This window comes from Triticum urartu, chromosome 5 (assembly GCF_003073215.2).
Source record: "Triticum urartu cultivar G1812 chromosome 5, Tu2.1, whole genome shotgun sequence".
NCBI lineage: Eukaryota > Viridiplantae > Streptophyta > Magnoliopsida > Poales > Poaceae > Triticum > Triticum urartu.
This window is the reverse complement of record NC_053026.1, coordinates 587,076,474-587,086,448: the sequence shown is the minus strand read 5'-3', so window position 1 is coordinate 587,086,448 and position 9,975 is coordinate 587,076,474. Positions and strand designations below refer to the sequence as shown.

The window sequence follows — 9,975 nt, the reverse complement described above, 5'->3', positions numbered from 1 at the left end:
CAGTGGTTCAAACCGATAATTCTTCTCCAACATGAGGACCGCTGAGCCGGCATCCATCTTATCAGATGAATGTATTATCTCCTTGACCCGGCGTACCCAATGAGTGGTAGATTCACCCTCCTCTTGCTTACAGTTAGTTAAATCCACAATTGACATAGACTGCTTGCAAGTGTCCTTAAAATTCTGAATGAACCGGGCCTTCAACTCCGCCCATGAACCAATAGAATTGGGCGGCAGGCTCTTTAACCAAGTCTGGGCCATTCCATCCAACTTCATGGTGAAATATTTAGCCATAGCCTCATCGCTGACCTCCAACAACTCCATAGCCATCTCATAGCTTTCGATCCAGGCCCCGGGCTGTAAGTCGGCCGTGTAATTCGGCACCTTTCGGGGTCCCTTGAAATCCTTAGGCAGACGCACATTACGTAAAGCCGGTATCAAACAAGGAACACCGCCGGTTCTGGTGGCTACTCCTGCCTCAACAGAAGTCGTTGGATAATCCATGAAGGCTTGATGAGCCGCCTGCTGAGCCGCCAGTTGAGCCGCCCGCTCGTCCTCCTGACGTATCCGGTCCTGCCCCGGATTATAACCACCGGGCTGGTTACGGCACTGTGTGTTGCTTGACAAAGCTTCTGATTCCATGTGTCTGCTGTAACTCGGGCTCCGGCTTGGGCGAGGAGTTGAATGAATCCTGTCCCAACTCTAGGAATAAGCCTCTTGCTGAGCCAGAGCTGTCTGGACGAGTTCTCTGATCCTTCGTGTCTCCACAGCTGTGGGTTCATCACCATCCACTGGGAGAGCCGCCAAACGTGCAGAGGCTGCAATCAGATTCTCCATGGGGTTAGAAAAGTGACCCGGTGGTTTTGGCACATATTGGGGCGGGACCATATTCCCATGAGGAGGTGCCATCACCCGAGGCTGAACCGGCCCCCCTGCTCCAGCTGTCGTGAACTAATTTGCTTCTGGCGGGTTACTAGGGCCGGCTCCGCGTGTAGCGAAAAGGTTCCGAGGATCGTAAATCGGAGGCAAACGGGATTGAGTTTTCTAGTGCCTCCTCCTCATCACCTCGTTAGACGCGTTCAGGCTCATCGTAAGCTGGTAAGCCTCTGATTGGAGCTACTGGACCCGTGCATCCAAAGTTGCCTGTTCTGTGGCCAATCTGGTGTCCTCAGCTGCCAAGGCCTCCTTGGCCCGAGCTATTTCCTCACGCACTTGTGCCACTTCTGCATTATGCTCATCTTGATTCGCAGGAATAACCGTGGTGGTTAACAGGGTTGTTAGTTTATCCATGAGATCCATCAGCACCTGAGCCGGAGGGCGCACAGGGCCTCCTGCCCCGGCCGCTCGTGACCCGGACGTTATCGCTGCTGCAACCATAGAATTTTGACCGGGTTGAGTACCAGCCATGAAGACTCCTGCCCAGCTTGGCGGCTCATAGGGGTCCGGAATACTGCTGCCATCGGAACAGCCCCCAAGCCCGCCGTCTTGCAATAGATACAGCGAATCTGTTGAACCGGTGGACGAATCACCATCGGAGGGGACAGCCGTCTCACCACCGTCAACGGATCTTTCAGAAAGTTCCCCTCCGTGGATGCAACCCACGAAGGCACGCTTCACGACGGGTTGAACTCGGGCGGGTCTCGCACGCTGAGCCGTCTCGACGAGGTCGGTGCAGTTGTCCGGCTCAGGGCCTGGCTCACCAATTCGGGCGATGAAAACGTGGATTCCGCCGAAGGGGACCCAGTACCCGTACTCAATTGAGCCGGCGTCGGGGCCCCAGCCTTCGTCGTCGATGTAGATCTTGCCGTGACGACTCTTGATCATCCGTCCCACAGCGTATCCCTTGAGCCCTTCAAAGTTGCCCTTCAAGAACTCAAATCCACCGTGCGCCAGCCCCACGGTGGGCGCCAACTGTCGTGAAATTGTCATGGCAGATGTCCTCGTAGAAGGACTTAGTCGTGGAGCCATCGCAACTAGGAAGCTTAAACGGGTTAATCGGGACAAAGGACACGAGAGAGTTTATACTAGTTCGGCCCCTTACGGTGAAGGTAAAGCCTACGTCTAGTTGTGTTGGGATTATTGAGGTTTCGATGACCAGGGAGCGAGATACGCTATGCCTGGCTCTCGATGGGTTGTTTCTTGCCCTAAGCCGCCACCGGGTCGTCCCCTTATATACACGGGTTGACGCCCTGCGGCCCTCAGAGTCCCGGCCGGCTCATAAACAGTGTCCGGCTCGGTGACTAGTTAATTCTGCTTTATGATACAAGTCATGCCATCACGGCGGTATATCACTATGGGCCTTAAGTCGCCTGTAGGCCTCAGACCCTTTATTAAACCGCCATCTTCATGCTTGGTCTTGGGCTTCATATGATAAATCATCTCTACGTAACCCGGCCCGTCCTGGGCGGCTTACACAAATAGTTACATCCCCAACAATTATTGTCATAGAAGTGTCATAAGCATGTCAGGAAAAAAATCGTTCGGCGCACAGTGTCACGGATGTGTCTTTTTTTGTAGTGATAACTACGGTTTTGGGGGACTTGACCCTCACGTCCGGCTACCAACCGTACAGGGAACCGTACACGACTGATATCCACGGCAATCGCTGAACCAACTCCACGGTGTTATCGACCGAGCCAACGGAGCGATCGACCTATCCACGAAGGATTTTTCCTGCAAGCAAATCGAAGAACATGCAAGAAAATAATAGCCATAGCAATCTGAAATTGCGGATATGCTAGATGAAATAAATCTCACAAGATGGGGCTCCGATAGGATGTCTTGACGGTCACACTAGCTGCTACGAGCGAAGACAAATATAAATAGCAATAACTAAACTTCTCTAAACAAAACCCAAGTCTAAACCCTAACCTAGGCTAGCTATTTATTAAAGAGTACGGACGTGCCGCACCTCCTTGGCGTATCCTGATCTGCCATGAAAGCCGAACTCAATAATTATGACCACATGTTTAGAGAGAAAGGTGTCGATAAAACAAAATGCAGACATAGTAGCATCATGATCAATATGATAGCAACAATTATTCAGCATATAGCTTCTCATAAACAAGTAACAATTCGTTCACAATGTTGAAGTACGAAGTATAAACTTTTTACAATGCATCATATTTTCAGAAAAAGTCTATGTAAGAGCTTTTATTTTAGCAAGTCAGCATACTTAACCATCATATTGAGAAACAGTATAACGGGGCGAGCTAGGAGCCTCCACAGCGATTCTCGTCTCTCAGTCGTTGGATCACTCAAACATACGATGCAGATAGACTCGGTCATCCCACATCGTCCACACGTTTGACAAACCGTCTCGCAGGCTGCTGCTCCGCAGAACGAGCTCCTGTTTCTCTCCTTAAGCGGGCCGTCCAAGGCCCAGGTCTTTCATTCGCACGCTAATAGGCCAGGTCGTCCAAGTTCCAGCGCTATTCCCCCGAAAGAACAGCTGCTCTGTTCCTTCCTACACGAGGCGCCGCCGTTTCATCCTCCATGATGCGCCGTCGCCGTCGGGAAGCTTCTGCTGCATGAGCACGACTGAGTCCCCGTCGGTGTTGTTCACCCTCCTATACTCTTCCTCCGGAGCCCCTTCTGTATTGTTTTCTAATTTCATGTCTTGCAGCGCTCCTCCATGGCAGCGCGGCGCCCGCCCCCGTCATCGTCGTCCAGCGCCGACTGTCCTTCTCCTGCATCCGCCTCCATGCCTTGCAGCTGTACAGCGCATCCGTTCCCATTCCATAACTGAAGCTGACATGCGTCGTCACTAATCTCAGCTTCATAGGTAAACACATCTCTCCATACACTTTGCTTGGATTGCTGTGGAATCACATACTGATTGGTTTGAGCCCTCGTTTTGCAGTCAGTTGAGAAAAAATCTTGCCCCATTAAACGTTATCCATTTTTTCTTTTGTGAGTTCCATGCTTATATTGGTTTGCTTGGATCATGTTTATTTTTCCTGTTGGGATGGAGAATTGGGAAATAAATCAATGAATTCTACCATAAATGATACGGAAGTTAGGGGGCTGAAATACCATTTGCCTTTCATCATGATGTTGTTAAGCATGTGATCTTTAGTAGAGAGAGCAGGCATGCCCTGCATCTATATTTTCATTAAGGGACGGGCGTGGCAAAGCGAGCCTTTATGATCTAGTAGTCTTCTATGATTGCTAACACTTAAAGCATGTTTTTGAAAATAAACATTTCCGTCAGATACATAGGAATATGGGGGTTTATTGTTTTCACTTCCCAACTTATTTACCTCAAGGATAATATCAACAATAATAATTCATGATTACCTACATTCAACTGGATATATCTGCCTAGATCTTTCTCTACCACATGATGCTTGCCAGGTGGAGAATAAATAAGAATGGAATAGAGATGAACACTATTGACTCTTGCATAGAAGTAACATTGAAAAGTAAACGATATGCCCTTTGCAGGAAAGCAAAGATTGTCGTGCGCATTTTATTTTTTGGATGTGCAAGCTCTTGGTGGACTTTTAAGAAATTTTCAACTTATACAGTATAATACAACGTGGACAAATATAAAAATGGAATCAAAGACAGATCAAGGAAAAAAACTTTTTTTGGGAAAGAAAGAAGAAGCGATCTCGTGTCAGCCGCCAGGACCAGCGGCTCCCCTTCGCCGACGACCTTTTAGGCCTTCATAGTCTAGGCTTTTAGGCTATTCATCGTCTTGCTTCTTTGGCGGCGATGGCGGCGCTGAATAAAGATTCTTCAGATACTTCCCCAACGAGACGTTGGGTCCTATGGTTGGGGATGGATTTGAAAACCAACATGTTCAAGTAAGGATGGCATGGCGGTGACATGCATTAACATTTTGTTAGTTAAATCTAAGGTCAAATTATGACATAAAATACAAAGGGGACCAATAAACCAGGGCGGGTGTAGCACATTATTATAGAATAAAGGGAGTATAAATAAGACACGTATTATCATGAAAAGAAAAGGAAAAGTAGCCTTAGGCGTTAATTCCTGTAAAGCTAACGGGCGAAAAGAATATACTCCAGTCGACCCTTGCGACGTTTTTCTCGTCTCGCTGGTTCTCCAGTTTTTCTCGTCTCGCTAGTTCTCGGCTTCGATCCTGACTAGGGCACGCAGCCCAGATCGCGATCCATCGCTCCGTCATGGGGAAGAAGCAACGTCGGCGCGCCGCGTGGGCCGATCTCCCGGAGGACCTGATCGGCGACGTCCTCCGCTGGCTGCCGTCGTTCGCCGACCGCGCCCGCTTCCGCGCCGTCTGCCGCGCGTGGCGCGCCGCCTGGCGCAGCCAGCCGCACCCGCCGGCGCCGTGGCTCGCCATCCCGGGCAACTGCGTCAGCCTCCCCGATGGCGCCATCCACCGCGTCTGGTCCCTTCCCGAGGACGCCCGCGCCACGCGCTGCTGTGGCTCCCTCGGAGATTGGGTCGCACTCGTGCCGGCGGACAGACCGTGCAGGCCCTTCCTGCTCAACCTGTTCTCCAAGGCTAGGATCCCGCTGCCGACGTGGGCGGAGTAAGATCTCATCCTGAAGATGGTCATGTCCTCCAACCCGGGCTCAGAGAGCTGCCTGATCGCGGCCATGTGCACGGTCCGCGGCAGCGACAACCAGCATAGGATCAATTCCCCTGTACCTGCACGATATCATACTCTACCACGGGGAGCTACATGCCCTCCATTCGTGCGACCAGTTGGTTGTGCTCGACCACCGCAAGCTGGACCTCCTCCGGCGCGAGCCGGAGAGGCTGCACGAGCAGCAGCTACCGACGCATGTGGCCAAGATCTCGGACTGTGACGGCTACCCATCGAGGCGGTATCTGGTGGAGTGCAAGACCAGGCTACTCAAGGTCACCAGTTGGTTCATTCGATTGAACCACATGGCAGTTAAGTTCGAGGTGCACGCGCTCGAGACCAGCGACGGGACGGCGCCTGATGACTCGTGGGTGCCGGTCAGGGGCATCAGTGAGCACGCCCTCTTCGTCGGGGACGCCTGCTCCGGAGCCTTCCTCATCGCCGCTGGAGGTGACAAGATCAAGGAGAGCCATGTCTGCTTCGTCGAGGACGAGCTTAGGATCAGCTGTGCGCGCAGCCCGTCCGCCGCCGTGAACGGTGGCCACCCCCTCGGCAGGCTTCATGCCTACCGCCTGCGTGACAGGTGCGCCAGCATCTATGATCCGGGCGAGTCGTCGGCGCAGAAGGGACAGCGCGCCAGCATCAACAATGATCCAGGCGAGTCGTCGGCATGGAAGGGACACCTGCAGTGCGACGACATATTTGGGTATGTCTTTTCCCCTGGCGTGCAAGACCAGGAATATGTGATGATCTGAGATGGTTCACTGGCGCATAATTCTTATGTGCGACTTTTTACAAGAACCTAGCTTTGCTCAAGTAAACGGTAAACAGTGCAATGATATCTGAAGCACATTGTTGACCAAGCTCTTGTAAAGTTTCTTGGCTGTTGTATAGCTTCTACTGAGGATCGATATATTGAGAGAGAATCACGATAAAAAAACATGCCAAAAAACAGTAAGAAACTTTATATCCCGGTCACTTGACTGCCAAAGGTGACAGATCAAGACAGGCCAGAGTTACACATTTACACGATCCAAGTTTCAGAACCTTTATTACCACTTTACGTCGGATTTGCAGCATTTTAGGAGGATTGGTACTACACCATGGGGAAACCATAGGAGCCCCCTGCCACTGGGGTCGAGAAGACAGAACCTGGCACTACAACTGGAGTGCAGGTTAATTAAGCTAGGATCAGGACGATGAGATGAACGTCTTGATCTTCCTGTCGAGCTCATCCTTCTTAGCCCCAACCACACGACTCACCTCCTGCCCGCCCTTCACCAGTACAAAGGTCGGCATCGCCTCTACGCGGAATGTCTTTGCAACCTCCTGCGAAATCCCAGTACATTAACATTAAGAAAACAAATCGCTTCAGTTTCTGAAGAACAGGAAAGCATTCTGCTCTGAATGCATAAGCTGACACAAGAGGCTTGATCTCCATCTCCACTACTATTAAACAATCGAACAAGAACTTTCTTACGTGTACCCCATAATTAGTCCCACAACCCCGCACGAACCAATCTACACCACACGATTAGGTTCATAAGTCTAAATCTAACGTTCATCGTTTATCTAATATCTTTATGGTGTGCACTTAGCAATTTCCAATGACTGACCGCACTCCACCAGGAGAGGCTGCGCCCGCTGCGATCCCGCGTCCCCTACAGTCACGGAAGACAATGATCCTGATGCTGAAATCACGCAAATGATTTCCTTCTATGCATCATATCCTGCCTCCTGCCGCTTCTTAAATTCAAACACACGCACATGAAACCTCATCGTGGATCATCTAAAAAATTGCAGGCGCTACAATCAGGCGCCCCCGCTGCCGTCCTTGGGAGCATCTCGCCGCCCGGCGGTCCTCCACTCGGCCACCACCTAACGCACCGGCCTCTCCTTCGGGCCGTAGTGCCGCGGCCCGCGGTCAACCGCCGCACCGAGGCCGTCCGCTCCAGGCCATCCCCGACGCTGCACTGACCCTCGCGCTGCCGCTGCGTCGCCCCGTCGGGCCGTAGCGAGTGTGGCACATGATCCCTGCAACCGCCCTGAGGTCTTCCTTGCCGTCGCCCCGACCTGCCCGCCGCCGTTGCGTCGCCCCTTCAAGCCGTAACGTTGCGGCCCGCGGTCCACCGCCGTCCACGCGCGTTGACTTCCACGTGATATGCGCCGCGCAGCCTCCCTTGGCGCGGGAACGTCACCGTCCACGCCGGTCTTCGTCACACTGTCAAGTTCATTATCACCTACTTCGAGCACCGCCGCCGCGCTTCTTCTCTAGCCGCCGCCGCCTCCTTAGGCCGCCGCCGCCGCCGCTGCTCTTCTTTTGCGACTCCACAGCGACTATCTCGACACCGGCTACCCCGATCCGACATCGACCACGGCGTTTTTCGCACGGCTACCTCAACCACGGCTACACCATCCTACGCTCTCGGCTACCTCGACATCGGCACAAAGGGCTATCATCCGCTTGAGCAACTCGTCGGCTTACTCTACAGTCAATGCGTCCGCGACACGACACCGTCCGCGACGCTACCGCTATGACTGCAGGGGGATGTCAGTCTATCGGCTGCTATTCTCTCCAGTCTGACTGTCCGCGACGCTCCTATTGTCTGCATCACTACCGCTATGACTGCGGGGGGATGTTAGAGTATATAGGCATATCTTTGTATATGGTAGACTATGATTTATAATCATCTTCTGCCTTATCTCTACGAGAGGCTTCTTGCCCTCCAAGCCTTGTACTCTATATAAACCGCCCGAGAGGCTCAATACAGCATCCATCATATTCCGCAACAATCCATCTCTCTCCCTTCTAACAAGGAAAAATATGTGGAATGTGTGCTTTAAATCGAGCAAGCCTCTATTTGAAAGTATTCGATGTTTGATTGGTCCTACTCCTACTGGGAGAAGTCTTAATTAGCATCAAGTGAGATCCCATGTGCACAATCTAGTCCTACCTCCGCCGATTTTGATTCAATGCATTTGATTTCTATATGCCCAAGCACTCACAGATTCAAATACAATCAGACATCCGGCTTAGCACACGATGCATCCAAATCTACCGGAGCTAAGCACTAGTGACGATTCCTCCCAAATACACAGTGGAACAGGGATGGATATATTCTTTTTGTTGGATGACTGGGCGAAACTGGGATCTATCTAATTCACCGAACCAAAGGCGTGAGCTACCTATTTCTCCAAGACGGAACCAAACCAGAGCCTCCCCCCTTCCCAATTCCACGAAGGCCCAAGCCAGATTAACAATTCGGTGGCGTTACTAGTAGACGAGCGCGGAAGACAAGCAAGCAGGAGCAAGAGGAAGCGGGAAGGAGGCGGTAGGTAGGTGGGTACCGCGAGCTCGTCGACGTCGATCTTGACGAAGAGGGCGTCGGCGAAGCGGGAGGCCATCTCCTTGAAGGCGGGCTCGATGAAGCGGCAGGGCCCGCACCAGGAGGCGGAGAAGTCGATGACCATCTGCCGGGGCAAGCGCAGCAGATTAGCAGGGCCCGTCAGATCCGGAGGAGCGCGCTGCAGGCAGGGGATTGATTACTCATAAGGAAGAGGAGGAACGGGACGGACCAGCTTGGACGCGTTCCGGTGCGCCTCCCAGTGCCGGTCCCAGGCGGGCTTGGAGTGGACGGCGACGACGGCGGAGTCGGGGTCGTCGCCGGGGAGCGGCGGAGGGGTCCACAAGGACGACAGGAAGGAGCCCATGGTTCCTTGGCTCTGTCCGCGCTTGTCTGTCTCGTCGTCGCGAGCGCGAGCGCGAGCGGTGGGGTGGGGGTACTGCTGAACGAACTCTGAACCGAAGCAACCGCGAGGGGAGGGAGGGGAGGCAATTATAGCTGCGGCCGGTGGAGGGTAGGGTGCGGGGCGCCGTGCGTGCGTGCTGTCCAGGCTTCCTTCCTTCTCCTTGGTGACTCGCCGCACTGCCGACTTGCTAGCTCGTGTACCACTCTACCTCCTAGAGCATAGCATATGCATAGCTAGAGGCGCCACGAGTCTCGTCACCGGATGCGTTTGCCACTGCTTCTTTTTTTTTGAAGAAAACTTTTGATGCGTTATTACTCCTGTGTCACGGCCTCACGGGTGTTTGCAATGCAATGCAATGCATTCTTGGAGGAAATAGTAAAGGCCTGTCGTTACAAAGTAAGCTGGGATACACACGCACACACACACAACACACAATGCAATGCATTTGTTTTCTATAAAGAAATTAACCTTGTTCTCATCGATCCGCATATATCCCCCTTTAGCTCTCCAAAGCAAGGAAAAATGACAAAGCCAAAAAAGTTCTCCAGGAAATCACACTAACTGCCACTACTACTACTACTACTTCCCTAGCCAAGCCATACTTCTCATTCTTTGCTAAGATAAGATCAAGAGGTGGCGACTTATGA

General features: G+C 52.3%; 2 protein-coding genes across 2 annotated transcripts; one reads left to right on the top strand and one right to left on the bottom strand.

Annotated features, from left to right (window-relative positions):
• The first annotated feature begins 4,713 nt into the window (after window positions 1-4,713).
• LOC125510984 (probable F-box protein At4g22060) lies at window positions 4,714-6,441 on the top strand. Its single transcript, XM_048676269.1, has one exon. The coding sequence runs from the start codon at window positions 5,154-5,156 to the stop codon at window positions 5,523-5,525; it is 372 nt and encodes a 123-aa protein (XP_048532226.1). The 5' UTR covers window positions 4,714-5,153; the 3' UTR covers window positions 5,526-6,441.
• A 79-nt stretch (window positions 6,442-6,520) lies between these two features.
• LOC125510983 (thioredoxin H2-2-like) lies at window positions 6,521-9,482 on the bottom strand. The gene is made up of 3 exons (XM_048676268.1): window positions 9,155-9,482; window positions 8,927-9,049; window positions 6,521-6,907 (listed from the first exon to the last, which is right to left on the bottom strand). Exons 1-3 carry the CDS (start codon window positions 9,287-9,289, stop codon window positions 6,770-6,772), a joined length of 396 nt encoding a protein of 131 aa, XP_048532225.1. The 5' UTR covers window positions 9,290-9,482; the 3' UTR covers window positions 6,521-6,769.
• Window positions 9,483-9,975: the final 493 nt, after the last annotated feature.